We start from the raw sequence: 21681 nt of genomic DNA on the forward strand, positions 1-21681 counted from the left end.
ACGCAAATCTCTCAGCTGCTTCCAATCAGGCCTGATTGTTTGAAAGCCTCACACTTGAAGAACGCTGGTGAACACCACTCGTGATGTTTGCAATTGGGTTGCTGGTGGAACCAAACCTCTGCTTGGGCCACAGTTACATGTGTCACTGAAACACTGGCCAGAATCTGTTGTTTGGCATGACGTTATTTAACTGGGAAACCATGTCAGAAATTAAAACGTGGGCATTTTGGAGGGCAGTTCTGGCTGAGTTTCTGGGGATGATCATCTTTATCTTCATCGGCCTCTCAGCTGCGATAGGAGACCGAAACAATTCCTTCCCCGACCAGGAGATTAAAGTGGCATTGGCCTTTGGCTTGGCCATTGCCACATCAGCTCAGTGTCTAGGTCACATTAGCGGTGCCCATCTGAACCCTGCCGTCACCCTGGGCCTCCTGGCCAGTTGCCAGATGAGTCTGCTCAGAGCCTTTTTCTACATGATCGCTCAGATTTTGGGAGCAGTGGCTGGCAGTGCCATTGTGTATGGTATCAGGCCTGAAACAACACATTCACTTGGTGTTAACAAGGTAAGGCGGAATGCATGCGTTTCCAATCTTCCAGAGTAATGCTTTCCTTAATGGATGGCGTGTGTTTCTCAGATTGAGTGGCATTTGGGGAATTGCCTCCAGCCTGATGTAGTTTTCCTTGTAAAAGCAAGTGTCAACTCCAGACACTGTCTAGTTTTGTGTTCTAAGACTTACCCATTTTCAAACTGCTGGTGACAAGTTGTATAATTTAAATGTCCGATTTGAACAATCACTCCTGGTTTACACCTGGGCAGGCCTTCTCTCACCAGGGAGTGTTTATAGGATAAAAGCTTGTGCCATCTTCTGCAGTAATGTAAGGACTGAATCAGTCGGGCAACTATAAGGCATGGTCCAATTGTTTGTTTGTTTGCATGCTTACTTCCATTTTAGGTTTATATCTTTTCCGTGATGCAAGAGCTGCTGAAATGGAGGCAAAAATAATTCCCTAATCATGGTTAGCCAAAGAGGCAGAGCGTAAACTGAAGTGTTTTCTCCTGTATTGCAGCTAAATGGAATCAGCCCAGGTCAAGGTCTTGGTGTGGAATTCCTGCTCACCCTTCAGTTGGTCCTGTGTGTGCTTGCAGTCAGTGACAAGAGACGTGATGTCGGTGGATTTGCACCTCTGGCCATCGGATTGTCTGTAGTGCTGGGACACCTTGCTGGGGTGAGTGACTCAAAACATTTATATCCTCATTAATTTGGTAAATGTTTCTTTCTTGCTGTGGACTGATGGAATGGATTGGCATAGGATGAAATCAGGCACATGTGTAAGTTACCGATGTTGTAGCCAGAGAGGGAAGTTATGTTTTCCTCTGATGTTTACAGATCAGCTTCACAGGATGCGGAATTAACCCAGCTCGAACCTTTGGACCTGCAGTTATACAGGAGTCATTTAATGACCATTGGGTATGTATTGAAAAGCTGCAAATCGTGTTAATACAAGTTTTGTGAACCATTTGAAATACGAATGCGTCCTTTTTTTTTTTTTTTTAGGTGTACTGGGCCGGACCAATGAGTGCCGGTGTGGTGGCAGCGCTTCTGTACAATTATCTGCTGGCACCCAGAGATGAACCATTCAGGGAAAAAGCAAGAGTCCTGTTCTGCTGTGGCTCAACACAGGAAAATGGAATTTGTGAGCCCCTTCTAGAGGATGTTTGAGAGTGGTCAAAGGAGATTCTTGTGTGAAAATGACTACTTTATACTGCTGATTTTTGAATCAAATAAAATACTTGGTGTTCAAAACAGGACATTTCACACACAAAAAATGACATCACAACATTTCACACCGCACGACATTTCCCTTCAGGAAACGCAATGACATTTCACAAAACATTTGCTGATTGGATGCACTGTCCAGGGTAGAAAGTAGCTCAGGAGCTGAAGGGGTTGCTGGCACAGAGGATCCTTTGCCAAGAGGTGTGTGTGTGTGTGTGTGTGTGTGTGTGTGTGTGTGTGTGTGTGTGTGTGTGTGTGTGTGTGTGTGTGTGTGTGTGTGTGTGTGTGTGTGTGTGTGTGTGTGTGTGTGTGTGTGTGTGTGTGTGTGTGTGTGTGTGTGTGTGTGTGTGTGTGAGAGATAGCTGTAAGTGAATCATATATGTAGTTCCGCTAAATCTGTGGTTGCATTTTACAGCAATCTGACAACAGCAACTGTAGACATTCAGCAAAAAGTCTCCAGAAATGAGAATTTCAGGAGATGAATGTATGTGGTACCCTTAATGGAAAGGTACCGCTTCAGCTAAAATGAGCATTGTAGAGGACAAGGGGTTTCATTTAAATAATAGTGGGTGGATGAAATAGAGGCACTATTCAAATACAAATATTTTGCTGAATCATTTCTGTTGCACTTTTTCAGTGCTGTGAAGCGAATATCCTGCTCAGTGTTTGTCTGGGTCGACTTGAGACCGCTGTTCCTTTGCCAGTACAGACTTCCTGTGTTCGGCAGGAATTGTCATGATTTAAGACTTGTCCTCCATGCCTTGTCACATAATTTAGCAGCGTGTGTGCCAAGAGGTCAGGAAGCGTGTGCAGTAAATCACAATTGCAATGGCAGCTACAAAAGTATAAGTTGTGTAAATACATTTTTGTAAGTGAGGCGAGTTGCAGAGGTAGAACAGGGTCACTGCCTACATCGCTGGTGCCAAGACTAACATATATGATGTGGCCATCAAAAGAGAAAATCATCAAGACTTGCTAAACACAGGAAAAGTGCATTGTAACAGTGGTCACAATAAGGCCCTCAGCATGAACAATTCTCCGAGATAAAGAACACCATTAAAAGTCGATTACTTTGGTCAATCAACAAATCTTAATGCATTTGATTGTACTCTAAGGTTGCCATGTGATTGTAGGAGTGACCTGCACAATTCATGCATGCATAAGCTAACCACATATTCTATTCCACTAATATAACGTGTTGAATAATTTACAGATAAGTTTCACTGCTTGTATCATTCCTGCACGTTCGTTTGGACCAGCTCTGATAAGTAGTGAAATGGAGAACCACTAGGCAGCAAACTCTTTGATGCTTTTCCTCTGAAATTGTATTTTATTAATTTGTATGCACTAACACTAGACTTCAGTATACGCAGGAACGTCCTGCTTAATGGTCCAGAAGATTAAAACGATGCAGTTGAAATAACTGGAGCAGCAGCTGCAGGGCCAAGTCAGTGGGTCGGCACATTTATTAAGAATATATGATTTACAGATATGCTTTAAATATTGTTATATTCTTGTTCACAGCCGTTTTTATCATATGTATTTTAAACCAATGGATATAATATAAAGATTATTTTTCATCCAGTTTTCATCTCAAAGATTTTTTTATTTGCAAAGTTCAATGTACCGTCCTTATTTACATTATGGACGGTAATGTATATTTAGATCATATATAATGTATCACATACTGTATTATTCTATTCAAGGTTTATAGTCCCAAATATGTCTCTGTAGTGAAACAACAGGACAATGTGGATCAAGTAATTGCACATGAAGCACTTTAGATTCTTCATTAAAAAAAAAAAAGCATAATTTGACAAGATGTGGCCATCGTGATTTCCTGTTTGGCTGTGTCACAAGAATGTCCTTTCCCCATCGACGCACGCGTCTCCTGTCACATCCCGTTTTATGGCTAATGCGTATTTGATGGTCCCCACACCGTGGGCTAATCATTGAACAACCATCAGGGGACTTTAAACTCTACACCTGAACATTTCTCAACAGAAGCCCTGCGTTCTGAGGGCAATCCAGCCAAGGTCATTTAAGTAGACGCAAGTGATTATTAGTTTGAGCACCGGGTCAACATATCCTCGTGTTGAGTATTCCCAATAGTGTCTTCTCACAGGGCAAAATGTAGTATACTTTAGTTTATAAGAAATATAATTTAGTATCATAAAGTATATGAAAGTTATTACAAGTATAATTGTACTTTTGTACTTAATTTAAAGCTTATTTAACATGTACTTAAACAGTGTGTACTTCAAAATGGATGTAATATAGTTCAACATCAGTGTACTAAAAATATATACTTACTCTGCAATACTTCAAAGGGTATTTCAGTGTACTTTATTGTATGTTTATTGCAAAAAGTACACTAAATTGCAAATACATATAGTGGTATTTTAGTGTAAAAAAGACTGAAAATCTGAAATCTGAACACCACAATTGAAACCCAAAATCTTATCCAAATAACGAGTTGAATATTTATGTCCAGCCCTACTTATAAAACATGAATGGCACTACTAAGTTAATGCCACACAGGATTTTTTTTAATCAAAGCAAATATATAAAAACAAACACAACCAATTATTTCCTAATCATTTGAATTGTGTGTTTTACGAGTGTGTGCCTTATTTGCTTGATAGGGTAATTAGGACAACGCTTTGCACCCAACCAGAGAGGGTTTTGGTGGAATTAGATGAGGAGATTTTGAAGGCTTTGAAAGATGGCTCGAGGCATGTGTATGCATTGTGATGCCTGGGTTAAGCCTGGGTTAAGTCACCTGCAATCATACAAATTGAGGTTATGAAGTAAAATTCATGATTCTTTTGCATTTATAGAACTGTGTGCCAGTGCAAAGACAGACGGTGTAATTGCTGAATATCAGCAACATATTTACTGTTATATAATGACATTTCTTTATGTGCTTGTGTCTCAATTTGTTAAATACTCCTGGAGCCCTTTTAAATCCTTGTTTTAGAACTACCAGGATTGGTAATACCATAAGACAATACTGGACATTTCAAAGTCACAAGGATCATCATTCTGTAGTTACAGCCACAGTGACCTTCACTGAACTCGCAGTAATACCGGCAGTGATGACTCAAGGTACCGGCGGTGATGATTCAAGTACCTACAGTGTAACCCTGTGATCACTGTAAATCAACGGCATTGTGTTTGCACTCCCTTCAAGCCAAGCCAGTGCCTGGCCCACTTAAGTAAACAGTTATATTGTCTAGACTAGAGAGGCAATATACAAATGTGATTGCAGGTCCATTTGAAATAAACTCAACAAAGCATAAAGGTTTATTTGATGGTAGTGTATTTGTCACCTTGTTTTGATCCACCTCTTTGTGTTTTTATAGATGTTCCAGGTCTCTAAATGCTTAATATTTTGAGACACCATTAAGATACATTTACATATACTTCAATATAACTTTTTTAACTAATGAGTAATTTTTCAATACACTTTATAAGTGTATTTCAATTATGTTTTAGGTGAACTTGAAAGTCATTCCAAATGGTAATACAATTTAATCTAAATGTATTATCCACACATTTTGATTGCATATGTTTTATATCAATTGGAATTGTATTAATAGTTATCTGAATGGTGGAGTACAGCCTTTGTAAAAAAAATAATTAAAGAAGTAGTTCTCATGTCTATTTAAGTGCACCTTACTGGTGCCTCAAAACAGCAGCACAGTCAAGTACACATAGATGTATTTAAGTATGTCTTTAGTAGCGCTAATGATATAACATTAGTGTACTGAGTACATTTTTAGTACAGTAAAAATAGCACATAGTTCATTAATTATGTGCTCATGGAAGTATACTTAAACTAAGTGTACTTCAGTGATTGTTTTTTAACCTGGGCTGTGTGAGATGATCATTAACAAAATGTCTGTGTCCCAAATCATTTCACAATGCTATGTGAGGTAGTGAAGATGTACATTTTGTTATATTGTCGGGTCCAAGTTCCACTTATTACCGCCCTAGGGAGGAGAAATCCATGATGGAAAATCCCTCTGATATTTAACACAAACTTTAATGCAACATTAAGCATAAATGCAACAAAAGGGGAAGAGTCTATAATGCCTGCAAAGCCTGCATAAATCAATATATATATTTTAAATGAATGGCAATGGCTGGAAGAATCCAAATAAAGTTCTACATTCAGCATACACATCATTCTTTATGACCTTCCTCCCTTCAATGAGGAATATTTCTCTGCTCTGGTGAATGTTACCACAACTGTCAGTTTGGTTTCTCATAAACCTCCTGTAGTGCTCTGAGCTTTCAAACGTATCAATGAAAGGATAGCTGTTCTGATGGGTTCATCTCACTTATATGACATGACACTTTGACACATGATTTTTATGGTGGGAGTTCAGAGGCCGGTCATATGACGGCGGCCAATCTAAAATCTCCTTTCTTTGTGTGCTTAACCTCAGAGGTCAGAGCATTGTGTTTAGCCTCTTGTTTTGAAGCCTGTCCTCAACAACATGGACAATGCTCTTTTTGTTGCCCCTCAGTCATTTTGTCTGAGACTGTCCTTCATCAAATTATTTGGCTCTCGCGTCGTGCTTGATTATTCCATGAATTGGCATGGGAGAATGTTGTCCTCTCATTATATTTATGGAGACAAAATAATGAATGAAGGCTCTGAAACTGATTTCAGAGTGACAAGTTACAAGTATAATATTCAATATTCAAGCCAACAATATGGCCTATATAACGCACATCCTGCATATTGAACAGTTTCTGTGATAGAAAACCAGTATCATTGATTTTCACTTCACAAATTAATAGTAACGCATTCAAGTTCATAATCTGGAAAATTTTCATGAAAATAAATATCTGACTGATACCAAACTGGGTGTCTGCCGTGACATTCCCTGGAAAAATCAAAAGCAGTGCACGGAACACACCTGTGATTACCTCGTATCATCATATAGGTGCAGCCAGAGAACAAAACAGAAATCTTCAAGATTGTAACATTAAAGAATAAGGATGGCAAAATTAGTATATATTTCTATTGTCAACACATCTCGTGAAAAACCATTAATAGATTGATCCTACTAACCAACGCCTGATATAACATCAATGAGCTACACTGTGGCACTCAGTAACATGTTCCTTCATTACACTGTCCTGCTGCAGTAGATACTAGGAGAGGGGGACCGATGGTGCATAATAAGAGGACGATACTAACGATAGTTTGGAGGAAAAAAAGGCTGATAGCTGATTAATCGGTCGGTAGCTATCAAGAGCTGATGGTGTTTCATTATGTATTCATTTTGTGGGTAGAAATAAACTGGAATGTCCCGAACAAATGCAGCATTTACCTCTGTTTGAATAATATTTCCTGAAAGTTGCAGCACCCAGCTGTTTTAGGAAATGATTGAGTTTAAAAAACAAAGTATATATTTGTGACCTGTTCTTAAAGATGTATGTCTTCAGAAGAAATATGGGGGACTCTGTCCCACAGACAGGGAAAGGGAGTCAAAAAGAATTGAGAGACAATCTCCCCCCCCATCTCAACATAATGCTGGGACCTTATCTGCCAGCTCCTTGCCATGCTCACTCCCTCTCTGCTTTTAATCAGTTTTTGGCAAAGGTCCAATAAACACTGTGTCAGTAGAGGGGGGGGGGGGGGGGGAGTTAGATATCTGGTGAACTATGGCAGAACTGTGTGTATTGAGAAACAAGGCGCCAATAAAAATAAATAAAACAGTTCTTACTTCTCTGTTTTATGACCACTGAGACTGGACGTGATGCAGATGATCCCTAGATGACACTACTGGACTACATTTTCACAGCTTCCGTGTTTTTCCCCAAACATCAGCACAACACCTTACGGTTCAGTGGACAGCCAGCAGGGTTATAAACACTTGTCAGAGGGTGCAGAAGGTGAATGGTCCCACACGATCTACCTCAGAGGCCCTGACCTGCGAAACTGCTTGGTAAACACAGATCGAAACAGGCCACAGTGTTAACTTTGGTTCTGTCAAAGTTAAAGGCAGAGTCCGTGAATAATGTAAACCAAAATACACACAAAATATATCACAACAATGTAAAACAAGGGATTAAAACAGGTTATCCCTCTAAAATAGATTAATGGGTCATTTTAAAGCACAGACTAACTCTTGGCAACTACAAAATCCAGTTTACTAATGTGTAAAAGGTGTTGATACATGTTAAAAAATCAAACAAATTCCTTGTACTTCTGTATTTGGCAGATAAAGTCTGCGTCTGGTTCAAGACCTGTTCAACTGAATCCCCCAATATAATTAAGTCAACTGTGAATATACCTTGAACTTATGTGTATATATTTTCTTCTTTTTAATGATGGATTGGGCCTTTAAAGATTGATATCACAGTGTAACGCTCCACTGGTCCTAATGTGCTGTGTGACATAGTTGAACAGTAAAACCTATAAAAAGAAAACATGCCCTGCGGTACAGCCTTTAGTTGTAATTTTAAATTGTATGCCAATGACACAGAAGTGTGCACTCAAAGACACAGTCACACATGCATGAAAACACACTAATATAACAGTTGTGACCTCTGTGAAGCCTACTCATAAACACTACATGCCAAAAATGACTTTAGTCTTGACCCTAACCATGAAGGACAAGCACAATGTAACATCATATGACAATTAACAAGTAAGCTGCATGTCCATGTTATGGTAAATGCTACAGGGACACACACACAAACTAACACACACACATTAGTATTTAGTGTGCAAACACAGTAATGTATGCTTTGACTTCGAGTTCAACTAATAATGTGCAACACTGCCGCCATCTGGTCTCAAACGGATTTAGGCCTGTATGCTGAAGTAAGACTAATATCCTAATATGAGGAGGAATCTTAACTTTTCAAAAGCAATATCCTCTTCTATTAAACTCAGGCCTTTCAGACAGAGCTTATTAACCTCCAACACCACCTTTCTACAACCATATTTGAGGGATATCACAAGACATATTTGTGCAGTTTTTAATAAAAAAACAAAAACAAAACATGTTTTTGAAGCATGTTACTGAAATACTATTTAGTGTATTTTGAAATAGTAGCCTAGGTGGCACAGACCTTGCTGCATTACTTCTTCTAAAATTGACAATTAAATCTAACGTTGGTTACTGAGCAGGTTAATGCATTTGTCTCGACAGACTAAATATTAGTATGAATTGTGAAAACTGAGCTGTGATATTAAACAAAAATGATTATTTTTAAATGAAAAAAAAGAAGCTGGATACAGACAACATTGCACGAACAACGTGACATGTAGTATTTATTAATTTAAACATCTTTTATAAAATGATGTTTGATAAACACTAAAACTCGTGAACGTACCCCTCCACACATCGCCAAGGGAACCGGAAGACGTTTAGCGCCATTTCCGGTTCGCAAAGGCGTAAAGATGTCGCCGTCGTTATTTAATTTTGTCGACGCTAAAGACAAATTTACGGTGAGAGATTAAAAAAAATCCTTTCGTTAGCAAAGTAGGTGGTGTCACATATTGTGCATCGTTATTATAATCATCATAGCTAACTAGATAGCAGGTCTGTTGCTGCTTGTTCTTGCTCTGTTGGCTAGTGTTTTCATAGCGGTTAGCAAATGCTAAGCTAAGCTAACAAAACGCTCATGTTCTCTCTCTCTCTCTCACACCCACAGGCGTCTGCCAGAAACGCGCTAGTTGGTAAAACCAGCAAACCTTTGGTAAACGTGTTCAACCAGTTCCCTGGGAAGTAAGTAATGTTGATTTTAGCCTCTTTACGAGTGACGGATACGTCCATGAAACGTATTTTTGACTCCACTGTGTCGTGTGTTACAGTGAGGCAGAGAAGAAGACCACCCTTGACCAGGCGCTGAGGGGTGTGCTTGGTGATCAGATTGTAAGTCAATTAGCAGACATCTACTCTTATTTTATTTCTATGAACCTCATTAAATGAACCATGTATATTATCGTGTTGTATTTTTTGTCTGCAGGTTGAGCAGAAGGTGAACTGTGATGAATACTTGACTCTCATCTACCTGAGTATTGACGCAGTGACAGAAGGTATGTTGCTCTTTGTGTCTTTGATTTATAGGAAAGACAACAGTTAATGAATGAATACTTGTTGTGTTATACCATTCATTCAAATTGCCCACATGAAACTCAGTGATACTATTGCTATGATATATATATATATATATCTATATATACTAGACTCTCGCATTCAAAGAAAGACACCACTTACTATGCATCTTCAAGTGATAAATTAGATAGATAAAGATATTAGATAGATAAATTAGTAATATTGTTGTCATAACATATGCATCAGTACAGACTGTGTCCTGACTACACCTCACAAGACTTGTGATCTTGTGTCTTGTCTCCCTGTAGGTATCTGTTCTGCTACAACTCCTTTCCTTCTGCTGGGAGATGTACTGGACTGTCTTCCCCTCGACCAATGTGACAAAATATTCTCTTTTGTCGAGGAGAATGTTTCCACCTGGAAATCGGTAAATAAGCTGCAGCCTCAAAGCCAATTCTGGTGTGTCTCCAGTGTAATAAAGATCATTTAATCACCGTGTACTCTCCCTTTTCCTAGAACTCTTTTTACACTGCCGGGAAGAACTACCTGTTGAGGATGTGTAATGGTAAGGATGGCTTTTCATTCCCGTTGATGAACAACACTTTGTGTGTTTAAAGGGCACAGCTGTTTGTAACACACCTGTCCAACTGTGTAGATCTTTTAAGGAGGCTGTCCAAATCCCAGAATACGGTATTCTGTGGGCGAATCCAGCTCTTCCTGGCACGTCTCTTCCCTCTGTCGGAAAAATCAGGTAAACGCATGCATGTTATCTTTGAATAAAGAAGACGACAACGTCGACTCCTCATGTGTGATAGTTTATAATCTGTGGCCACCATCATCCGACCTCATCCGGATGCACTTTTTAATGTACTGCCATTTGTGTTTATTCCAGGGCTCAATCTGCAGAGCCAGTTTAATCTGGAAAATATAACCGTGTTCAACAAGAATGAACAAGAAAGCACGTTCGGCCAGAAGGTAAAGTGTTGATAATGACAGTGAGAATTTTAAATGTAACCTTAAAGTTATAGTTTAATCTTATTTCATTGTTCGGTGTTTATAGCACACAGAAGAAAAGGAAGACGGCATGGAGGTGGAGGAAGGAGAAATGGGAGAGGAGGAGGCTCCTGCACCATGGTGAGGGAACGTCTTGCACTGAAATACAGCAACGTTTAACCATTTCATGAATGACACCTTTTGCATGTTACTAATTTTGTATTTATTACAACTGCATCAATTATTACTTTCAGTTCCATTCCAATTGACTACAACTTGTACAGAAAGTTCTGGACTCTGCAGGACTACTTCAGAAACCCTGTGCAGTGTTACGATAAATTCTCTTGGATGACATTTCTTAAGGTAATGCACCTCGCCACGAGAGCAGAGAACGTTTTGTCAGATCATAACGACTACCAAAGTAGATGCTAAAAAGAAATGACTCACTGCCGGCGTAAATTCCTCTTTGTCCTGCACAGTTCTCAGACGAGACCTTGGCAGTGTTCAAGAGCTATAAGCTGGATGACATGCAGGCCTCTAAGAGGAAGCTGGAGGAGCTGAGAGCATCGGGAGGAGAGCACGTCTACTTTGCCAAGTTTCTGACGAGTGAAAAGGTGAGAAAACTGTTTTTAGCCCAGAAATAATTGTTTCCTGTTACAGTCCCGATGTGGTTTTGAATATGTTTATTTGTATCTATGCAAAGATAGAGTTTGGGCGTTGCCTCACTTGTTGTTCTTCGCTCTCACCCTCCAGCTGATGGACTTGCAGCTCAGCGACAGCAACTTCAGGCGGCACATTCTGCTGCAGTACCTCATCCTCTTCCAGTACCTGAAGGGCCAGGTCAAGTTCAAAAGGTGAAGCATTTTGTCCAACGGTGCACAATAAAATGTGTGTGAATAAAAGAAGCTGTGATCCGTTGTTTCATGTTCTGTTTTTGTCCTCGTGCAGCTCTGGCTGTGCTCTGAATGACGACCAGACGACGTGGATTGAAGACACGACTAAACTGGTTTTTCAGGTCAGTCTTAAATCTCGCTGACATCATTTCCTATAGATAGATATTTCACTTTCTTTGTACCTGTCGACCTACAGTAGGTACCTAGACATGCTCAACACACTGAACTCAGGGGCAACACTTTCCCATTTACCAGCAGCAATATCTAGCTTTGCCAAGATTCAGAAATATCTGCCATTTAGTTTTATTGGCATGGGATCCAGAGAGAGAAAATCCCACCGTATTAATCTGTGACTGTTCTCTTGTAGCTGCTGAAAGAGATTCCTCCAGATGGAGACAAGTTTGCCACCATGGTTGAAGTAAGCCAAGATTTCAGAATGCTATTATTGGAAGCTAAACAAGGCTTGTTCTTACGCGCTCTGTCAAGTTCCCTGGAAAGAGTTCTCGGTACACTCGTGACACTATAAATGTTGTTCTCGACAGCATATCCTCGGCACAGAGGAGAACTGGAATGGCTGGAAAAATGAGGGCTGCCCGAGCTTTGTGAAAGAAAGGTACAGCAGCCTAATCTCGCAATAGAATCGTGGTAGATATTTTATTTAATGGATTTGTCCATTGTTACAGCAACAGAATGTGGTGAGTAAACCTGGGCTAGCATGCCAAAATAACTGTCTGTTTGATTTATTCCCTCTTTAACAGGGCAGTAGATGACAAACCCAAAAGACCCACCAGGAAGCGACAAGCTCCAGAAGACTTCCTTGGAAAAGGGCCGGACAGCAAGCTTTTCATGGGAAAGTATGTGACGTAATGCAATAATGATGTAATGCAGGTTAGGGAAAGCAGAGTTGTTAGATGTTCTCAGGTTTGAACCCTGTTGTAGTAAGAGTCAATTCCACAAAAATGCAGAGTGCAGGTCATGTGTTCGTCTGCAATATGTGGAGACAAATGAAAAGAGATCCTTCCTTAATAATCAGTTGTAGACTACGACCCAAGTGGAATGAGCCTGTAGAGTTTACCTCAACAATTCTCACTTTTGTGTTTTGTTAGTGACGAGTTGACTCGACTGTGGAACCTGAACCATGACAACATGGAGGCCTGCAAGTCCGACAGCAGGTCAGTGGTTCAGAAAACAAGGAAGCAGTTCTCATCTACATCACCTTCACCTTGTGTGTGTGTATATATATATATATATATATATATATATATATCAGACAATGTTGTCTTTCATTCAGGGAGTTCATGCCATCGCTGGACGAATTCTTTGCGGAGGCCATTGAACAGGCCGATCCCGCTAACATGGTGGAGGAAGAGTACAAGTAAGTTTGCACTGTGACTAGTCTTTTCTCCCTAAAGAGCTTTATTGTCTTCATCCCCAGTCTTATGTCTCTGTGACAGCGGTGGCCGCACGCATTATGATTTTGGGTTGTCCGTCTGTACTTAAGCACCTCTCCCTCTGTCAAAGGTCAGGGTCACCACCGCTTCAAATCCGTCCCGTCCTCGTGATATCTCAGGAACGCTGAGAGCAAATTCCTTCAAATTTGGCGAAAAACATCCACGCTGACTTAAGGATGAACTGATTTTTGTGAAAGCAATAGGAACACCTGGAGTGAATGTCATTATATCTGGCACAAGCATCCACTTGAACCCGAGGATAAACTGATAAGAATTTAGTGGTCAAATGTCACAATAATATATACACATTGTCTAATAGGATAGAATGTTGGTCTCAAGATATTTTGGGCAGACATGAATATAAACTACAATTTGAGTGGTTACTATAACTTTTTTAAAACCTTTTATCACATATTATACTAGACTATTTATATTTTCAATGACGTACTAAACTGAGATTTTCATTACATTTTTTATGGAATGGCATTTTTAAAGCATACTATACTGTCATAACATCTTTGCAGTATTTTTTTATGACATACTTTATGCTTTGACATTTGTATGGCATACTACTTTATATTTAAGGCATTCTATACTACTTGTGAATCACTTCAGGGCCGTGCGGAACCCGAACTACGGCTGGCGCGCTCTGAGGCTGCTGTCCAGGAGAAGTCCACACTTCTTTCAACCAACGAACCAGAAGTTCAAGAGTCTCGCGGACTACCTCGACAGCATGGTCAGCAAACTGGCCAAAGAACTGCCGGTGAGGCTTTACTTTACTTAAGAACAAACGGTATCCTTCATTCTACAAAGACACGATGCCAAAACTGATATTGTTTTCTTTCCATTCATGCAGAAGGATATTCCCTCTGAAGAGATCAAGACGGGAGAAGAGGATGACGACGATAATGGAGACAATCTCCTCAAAGACAGCAACGACAGTGAGTTTGAATAGTCGCTGATTCAACACTGTACATCCCAACATGTAGGCTATACTCAATAAACTACAATTACCATACCCCTCCATCTTTCAGCTGCTAGTTTCCACCCTGTTTAGATGAAGCCTCTATTCTTATCCTCCGCTTCGTGTCGCTCTCTTCCAGGTCCGAGCATACAGAGCAAGATGGTGAGCAACCAGCAGATGGATGACATCGCAGCAAAGCTGGGCGCTCAGTGGAAGGCACTGGCGCCTCATTTGGAGATGAAGGCGGCGGAGTTGCGAGAGATCGAGACCGACAGCGAAGACGTCGACATGCAGGCCAAACTGCTGCTTGTAGCCTGGCAGGACAGAGAGGGAACACAAGCCACCGTGGAGAGCCTGGTCTCAGCTCTCAACACTGCAGGATTCGCCCAGATTGCAGACAACCTCAGTGAGGCTTAAAATAGATCGTTCAGTACCTCCGCTATTGTCGCAGCATCCTTTTTCATACCAAAAACAATTGGAAGATAACATTTTTGTATGTAGTGTAGGTTGAAACCCAATAAATGTTTTTTTTAATAAGTTGTTGGACCATTAATTCCGATCACATGCTCACATTAAAGAACGTCACACTTTGGTACAACAGTTTATTTTCATCACCTATGAAAAGCAATCAGTCAATAACTTATTACAGAGGGTGGATGGTTCGGTCTTACATTGTTTCTCTCGCGTCACAAAGTGAAGCGACGGCCTTTTAAGGGTTCAGATGTCGGCAAGAACAATGTTCACTGCTCGTCGAGTAAACCCACACGGTTCATCACAAGGACAACCTGTTCCAGACCATATCCCCACACACTTCCCCCTCCCCTCCTCCCCAAAAAAAGCATTAGTGAAGATTTGGCAGAAAGAACCTCATCTGTCAATACATTTCAGGAGATGATGCGAGCCAAGCACTTAAGAAAAGACCTGAGGTTGAACCCGAGTTTCCCAGAGGGGCCAACAGGTGAACAAGGGCAAGTCTTAACAGTGTTATTCTCCGTAATACATCTGAGAAGATACAACGGCTCGGCTCGGCATTCCTGTAAAAGTTGATTAAATGACTAAAGAGAGATTTTTGCTTGTATGATATGAGCACCTTAGCAAAGGCTTTAAAAAATATACAATGTGTATAAAACATTTAATGAAACTGCAGAGCTGAACTCGTAATCCTCTTTCAAGGATCCGGTCCACAGATTGCCTCTCGTCATGTCTCCATTTTCAAAGCCCATTATAGTTGAATATTTAACACCATTTGACAGAATTTGTTTTACAAGCATCCGTGTTGGTTACAAAAAAAAGAAAAGAAATTAAGGTCATCGAATCTTTAAAGACACCAGTTTTATTGCACATCTATGCAGACAGTGCTTGGAAATGGCATGTTTGTATGTATGTCGTCTTTGTCTTCTAGGAAATCTTCCACAGCTACTGCTCCTCTTCAAGTATTTCCAGCCGCCGGGGGCCGTACAGTAGAACGTACGCTATATGCCAGTCCCCGCCCCCGGACAGTCGCAGGATGTCCTCCGGAGACACCAGACTCACCTTGTCGTCGTCGAACTTCACCCACTCATCTGACGAGAGACCGCAGGGAAGCGTTAAGTTCCTGACCATCTGTGTACACTCGGGGATTTAGGTTCCTGTATTGTGACTGACGTACATGCTGAATGTGAAACCGCCGCTTACCTTCTTTCCTCTTGACCCACCCCACGTAGTGACCTGAGGAGCTGGAGCGGCCTTGGTGCGTCAACACGGCCTGCAGGTCGTAGTAGCCGCTGTTGTTGGAACCGAGGTCTGCGGGAGAAACAGCAGTGTGTCACAATTTCCTTCAACGTTGGGCTGATAATCGACTGAAATAGACCTTAAGGGAACATAGTGTGCACTCAAAAGCCATTACACTGCTAGATACCCAAGTGGTGCTCGGCATTGTGGGACAATAACATTTTGCAGGCACTTGAAAACCTTTCATTTCATTTGTACCTTTGGTAAGTGTAACAATAGAGTTAGCACAGTGTGAGCACTTTCTATCTGCCTTTTCAACAATAGATTTATTGCTGAAGATTAGACATTTATGGAACATTTTAAAATCTAAATGCAGCCTTTTCTCCGATTCTTGAGACACTAATCAGTGATGTTACTTCATTCGTATGCTGTTAAAATGTGCCTATAAGGTGTATTTGTAGAATGAATGAGCACAAGTTGATTAAAGGATATTTATTTTTTACGTTCCTGGAATCAGATTCTTTTTTTTTTTTAATGCCACATTATACATGGATGAAGGAAGAAATTGTCTTTATGTATGTTTATACAAATATGTATTGTGATGAATTTACAACTACATGTTTTCGTGTGAGTGACATGTCCTTACGTACCATCAGGGAATGAGAAAGGCTCATATTTCACTTTCACTGCACTTGGCTTCTTCACCACCTAATGCAAACGAAGAGCTGGTATTTACACTGTATGATGAAGTGGGAGCTTAGCAGTCAAACACAAATGAGATGTCAAAGGAGCGGCCATACCTTCTTCTGCTGTTCCTCTAGCTTCTTGTCCTCCATCACCTTGAACTTGGACCTGATGGTCAGCATCTTCTCCTGGACCTCCGTGGTGCAGAGCTCATAGACGTCCAGCATGAGCGGGAACTTAACGTCCTTCAAAAAAAAAAAAAAACGTTAGACTCTGCATTAAATGACCAATCATAGTGCGCCCTGTTATAAATTAGGGACGACAGCGGCTCTAGACAAACCTTGAGGACTTTTGCATTGACGGACTCCTTCTCTTTGTAGAAAAACCGGACCATTTGAACAGTCAAGTAGGCAGGGAGACGGCTGAGTTTAGACTAGAGGACACATTTCAATATGTGAATTAACTTCTCACGTTTGTAAAATATAGCAGTAGAAAAGAACGCTTATTCCAAGAGAAACTACAGGCAGAGGGAACACTCACAGATTTGATATACAGGGCATTTCTTTCCAAGGATGGAGACATTTTTGTGATTTCTTCCTGCAGTCTCTGGAGAGAGAAAAAAAAGTCAGAAACATGATTTTGTCGTATGTACATTGCAGTTATTTCTTTGGCTCTGGACAAACATAAAAGCAACCAAGTATAATTCTAAATATATTATAATAAGGTACACAAAGTGCATGTCTTGCTAGACACAGTGACACTTTCTTTTGCTCTCGTTTTAGTCCATTTAAAAACGTATTCAGGTAAGTGTGATTCCTACCAGTCTTAGTCCTGTTGCGAGGTATTTCACTTCCTGGTTGATGAAGCAACTGAGCTGGAGCTGGCTTTCCTTGCCCTTGATTGGCTCCTCCTCCTCAGCCTCTGTGCATTTCATACTGAACAGGAGAGTGAAGGAAAAGCCCCTCGGAGTAACGACACGCACAGATCTTACTTCGACACTACACACCACTCTTCATCGCCAACACTTTTAGAGTCAAACCATAGAAAGATGTGATCAACAAGTGCACGCCGCAAGGATACGCAGTTTCGAATTCCACGCCGAAGTACTGATCAATTAAGTTCTTCTTTGTGGAGGAAGAGGCAGCCCCGCTCTCAGACTCGGTCTAGATATTGAGAGACGAAAAGCAAAATAACTTACTTATCAATTACAGAGTCATCCTTTCATCAGAAAACAACAATCAATAGGTTTTACCTCCATAGAAGTCTCTGGCTCTAATGGCTCCAGCTTTTGCTGAAGCACTCTCATCATCTGCAGCCAGCACTCGTTGGCATCCTGAGAGGACAAAAAAAAAAAGAATAAAACAATGCCAAGAAATGAGACCATATCCTCATATTGTCACTCAAAGTCTAGAATAAGAACGCAGGTCCAAGATGCATAGCTGTAAGTATGAGTGTAACCTGCTGGAGGTACTGTCCCTGGTCCCCCTTCTCAGCAAACTGTGGAAAGGCCATGTGGAGGAACTGCAGCAAGATGATGGGAGGCAGGCTAGATGAGGTCTTTTCCATGGTCTCATACAAGTCACGAAGGGCTGAGGATGTAAAAAAAAATAAAAGACGTATACATATTAATATCATATGCGTTAAGCAAGTTTAAGACATTCATTGCACAGGGTTAACCACTGACTGTGCCTCGTACCTGCGGTGATGTATTGTGAAGGTGCATTAGCCCCTGAAGATCGCAGAGCACCTGCATACCTAGGACAAAGAAAGACACAAAGATGATTTTAAACAATGTAGACCACTGAAACAGATAACTCTTCTCAATCAGTATGTCCACCGTCTGAATATATTCTGAGAGCCGACCGTAGCAGAAGACCCACCTTCTGAGAGCAGTCTTGAGCTCCGGGACAGAGCGCAGACACTGCACTGTGGCATTCATGTAACAGGTGTTGCCCAAGTTTGTCAGCCCACAAGGCAGCTCCATCTGAAAGCAGAGAGGGAAGAGTTCCTCTAAACGTATAAAGATGAAATACAGTTTACAAAATACATCTTCTTTGTAGTTAATAACCAAGTGTGGTGGCTGGGCGTGGTTGGGCGCAGCTGCAGAGGGGGCAGAGTGGGGAGGAGTGGTTCAGGGAACGGTGCTGGGAAGAGCTTTGATTAGCCGCAGCTGAAACTGGGCCTTGATTGTCTCTCTCCCTATATGAATAGTAGTAGGGACGGAGACGCGAGAGAGAGAAAGGAGTAAGCAGGAGTCAGGAGCTGACGGAGCGACGGCAGGACGAAAGACGAGCCTGACGGACGCGTACAGGGCGGTGCGCTCGGGGGCACGGCAGGAGAGCGCACGGCCGAGAGCTTGAGTAACTGCATTGCTACTAAATAAAGGACATTGCTAACGCCATTTGAGTGTGTGCAGACTCTTTGTGCTAACAGGATCCACGGCGGTGACAGCGACGTGTTACACCAAGCTTCAAGTGTTTCTGAAGAAATAACAATACAGGCAGAATTTCACTTTGTATTGGCCAGTCATGTTATCCACTTCCAATGAAATGGATGTTACTCCTCAACCAACTCCCGGTACAACTGTACCGGGAATGAACATTAATATTATCTCACCCATTTAACTTACACTAGCTGTCTGCTCTGAGCATCACCTCAGCTAATATGAGTCACTGGACTTGAGCTCTCTGCTGCGTTTGTGTTGTTGAGCCTCGCTCTACCGCAGCTACACCCTCTCGTCCAAATATGGTCACTTCTGGTTCCAAAAAAAACAAAAACAAGATGGCAACCGCCGGAGCAACCCACTTTGAGCTTCACTTTGACTCTTCAGAAACTTACGGGTGACTTTAGGAGACTACGTCCATATTTTATGCTATGTCAATGTAATCTCATGACTATGGGACATATATTCATTATGTTCTCTACTTGGTAAACACCACATTGAGGAAAACATCTTTACCCCGGCCAAGTCAGAGCCGAAAACAACAATCGCCATGTTTGTTTTAGGCGTACTGGTCATTGTGAGGCTTACTCACCGCTGAGGCCAGCTGCTCCTCAGTCATGTCCTCGACAAACATGGGCCGAACGGCCGGTTCCTCAGGCAGGGCTTCAGCTGAGCCCATCATCAGCAGAGTCATTCCCTGCAAACAGAAGAGAAATACACAGAAGTTCACCGATTGGTTCAAACAAATTTGGTGGTATAGTTCTGTGAACGAAGAAATGATTGTTATACGTGTTCAAACACATCTTGAATACTCACATTTTTCAGTTTAATGTTCCCCCACTCATCATCCTAGAATAAAGAACAAGACATTGGTGAGCTTCTTAAAAACAGTTAAGGGATAAGGCTCCGAGGCCCATTCCACACAGTTCCATTAAAAACAAAATGCTCACTGAATTCCTACAACAACTGGGCATTGTAGTCTAACAAACAGGACTCAAACGGGAGTAAAAAGTGAATTAGCTGGGTGCTGTTTTCAGCTGTAGACTAATACACATTTGCTTCTCTTGTGAATATTTACAACAGCAGGACCAGGTCCCTGTATGCAGATGTGTGGTTCATTGGTGCGTTTTAATAGTTTGCGGTGAACAGATGTCAGTATATAACTCTCACAGGCTTTGGCTAAAGGGGCAATACTTGTTAGTATGAACAAAAGATGATTTTTGATCACATCAGTACCTTCAGAGTGCCTCCCTTCACCATGACCTTCTGTCTGTCTGGCTGAACTCCTGACAGGGCGAAGAGCTGAGCCTTGAAGACCATGGGTGGTTCCTCAGTGTTCAACTCTACTGCATCAAACTTCTCTTTGCCCCATTTCACATTCACTGAAATCAAGACAGAAGAATAGTACACACACACACGTTAGCCTCCCAGTGTGACCGTTGGGAAAAGCCGTTACTTTGTCAAACAGCTGTCATGTATGACACAGCATCTATCAGTTAGCTAAGTGTTCCATGGGATAACACAGCTAGCTTCAGTCCAAGCTGAAAGTGAAAGCATACACATACAACGGCTTGGCTGCCGATGCAATGAAATAAAACTGATGTTTGGTCATTTTAGTGTCCCATGTAAGATTAATGCCATATTAAAAACAGCACACACGCGTTCTATAAGCATTGTTGGTCTTCAAGAAGCCGCAACTGCGGTAACGTTAAAGGGCTTCTGAAGTGTACACTCATGATTTGGCTAGCTAACGCTAGCTTGGTTAGCAGGGCTACCTGTGCTAATCATGGACTGCATATACGAATAAAAGGCGTGATTCTGTGATTTCATACTGGTATTACACGCAGAGGGCTTAAACTGACATAGTTACCGACAAAAGAGGCTTGACTTTTAAACAACTAACGTTAGTTAAACCACCTTTACTCAACTGTTACCTGGCTAACCTAGCTAACGTTAGCTGGTACTTAGCGTCAGAAGCTGCTTTTTTGATTGAGCCAGATGCCAGTTAACATAACCGGCTTCACCAAACACATTCTGTAAGCTCCACTAGCTAACAGTGACTCAATGACAGCAACGTAATACTTAAGTGTTCTCCTGTCTTTAAATATTATTTTTCTTTGGTAATAACTCCACCAGTGGCCTAACAACACTGACAGGCTGGCTACTACCGTTAGCATGCTAATTGAATATCATGCTAAAGCTAGCCAACTTAGCATGCTAAATGTAATTTAATTTCACGTTACTGCACAAAAAAACACGTGTAAGAGTTGACGGTTTTTGATGTCATTTTCTACGACAATTAACGTGCTGTATTAAAAATAACACCATACCTGTAAACACCGGCATATTTGGCAACCTTTTTACTTCCTCAACTCTTTGTTTTTTTCCTGTTTCAATCCACCGGGGCGCGAATGGAGAGTTGAGCTAGTTCTCAGGTTGAACTTCATTCAAACAGAATGACGCTGCAACAACACGCTGAGAACTTATCGATGCGCTCTGACATCTGCTAGCCATCCTGCTGCAAGCACTGCACCCGGGACTACACGCGCGCACACACACAGATCGTTGTTGCCCAGATCATTCAGGCACATTAATTACAGTGTTTATGAGAGGGCTGCTTGTTAGCGAGGTTTGCTCAGTCAACAACAATCCTACCTGGTGATTTTCTTTCCCCCCTC

General features: G+C 41.3%; 3 protein-coding genes across 4 annotated transcripts; 2 read left to right on the forward strand and 1 right to left on the reverse strand.

Moving 5' to 3' along the window:
• The first annotated feature begins 200 nt into the window (after positions 1-200).
• Positions 201-3182, forward strand: LOC142956322 (aquaporin-1-like). Its single transcript, XM_076097846.1, has 5 exons — positions 201-563; positions 1069-1227; positions 1389-1469; positions 1557-1633; positions 3134-3182. The coding sequence occupies exons 1-5, from the start codon at positions 201-203 to the stop codon at positions 3180-3182; spliced, it is 729 nt and encodes a 242-aa protein (XP_075953961.1).
• Positions 3183-9183: 6001 nt separating this feature from the next.
• On the forward strand, positions 9184-14703 carry thoc1 (THO complex 1). 2 transcript variants are annotated; one of them, XM_076097628.1, is made up of 21 exons: positions 9184-9255; positions 9462-9535; positions 9622-9682; positions 9777-9846; positions 10174-10292; positions 10382-10430; positions 10521-10616; positions 10758-10840; positions 10926-10999; positions 11113-11221; positions 11338-11472; positions 11612-11712; positions 11807-11873; positions 12119-12169; positions 12294-12364; positions 12510-12605; positions 12858-12923; positions 13043-13126; positions 13818-13965; positions 14059-14143; positions 14306-14703. In XM_076097628.1, the coding sequence occupies exons 1-21, from the start codon at positions 9208-9210 to the stop codon at positions 14581-14583; spliced, it is 1965 nt and encodes a 654-aa protein (XP_075953743.1). In that variant the 5' UTR covers positions 9184-9207; the 3' UTR covers positions 14584-14703. The 2 variants fall into 2 exon arrangements, with proteins under 2 accessions (XP_075953743.1, XP_075953744.1); XM_076097629.1 differs by having other exon boundaries at positions 14059-14187; positions 14306-14446.
• A 51-nt stretch (positions 14704-14754) lies between these two features.
• Positions 14755-21537, reverse strand: usp14 (ubiquitin specific peptidase 14 (tRNA-guanine transglycosylase)). The gene is made up of 16 exons (XM_076097631.1): positions 21334-21537; positions 20240-20385; positions 19820-19852; positions 19596-19700; positions 18441-18544; positions 18257-18315; positions 18019-18149; positions 17813-17893; positions 17641-17723; positions 17381-17495; positions 17101-17166; positions 16901-16993; positions 16677-16805; positions 16527-16584; positions 15841-15948; positions 14755-15728 (listed from the first exon to the last, which is right to left on the reverse strand). The coding sequence occupies exons 1-16, from the start codon at positions 21347-21349 to the stop codon at positions 15583-15585; spliced, it is 1473 nt and encodes a 490-aa protein (XP_075953746.1). The 5' UTR covers positions 21350-21537; the 3' UTR covers positions 14755-15582.
• Positions 21538-21681: the final 144 nt, after the last annotated feature.

Source organism: Anarhichas minor, unplaced genomic scaffold (genome assembly GCF_050575085.1).
Source record: "Anarhichas minor isolate MPS153535 unplaced genomic scaffold, ASM5057508v1 ptg000024l, whole genome shotgun sequence".
Classification (NCBI taxonomy): Eukaryota; Metazoa; Chordata; class Actinopteri; order Perciformes; family Anarhichadidae; genus Anarhichas; species Anarhichas minor.

Bases quoted from the DNA above. Each gene is read 5' to 3' on its own strand.
- LOC142956322 (XM_076097846.1), top strand. From the start codon at position 201: ATGTCAGAAATTAAAACGTGGGCATTTTGGAGGGCAGTTCTGGCTGAG. The intron at 1,470-1,556 runs GTATGTATTGAA...TTTTTTTTTTAG, and splicing joins AGTCATTTAATGACCATTGG to GTGTACTGGGCCGGACCAAT. The intron at 1,634-3,133 runs ACCATTCAGGGA...TGCACTAACACT, and splicing joins CTGCTGGCACCCAGAGATGA to AGACTTCAGTATACGCAGGA.
- thoc1 (XM_076097628.1), top strand. From the start codon at position 9,208: ATGTCGCCGTCGTTATTTAATTTTGTCGACGCTAAAGACAAATTTACG. The intron at 12,170-12,293 runs GTAAGCCAAGAT...TGTTCTCGACAG, and splicing joins AGTTTGCCACCATGGTTGAA to CATATCCTCGGCACAGAGGA. The intron at 13,966-14,058 runs GTGAGGCTTTAC...CCATTCATGCAG, and splicing joins AACTGGCCAAAGAACTGCCG to AAGGATATTCCCTCTGAAGA.
- usp14 (XM_076097631.1), bottom strand. The intron at 19,701-19,819 runs GTGAGTATTCAA...TTCTGTTTGCAG, and splicing joins GGAACATTAAACTGAAAAAT to GGAATGACTCTGCTGATGAT. The intron at 16,994-17,100 runs GTGAGTGTTCCC...TGTGTCCTCTAG, and splicing joins ATGCCCTGTATATCAAATCT to TCTAAACTCAGCCGTCTCCC.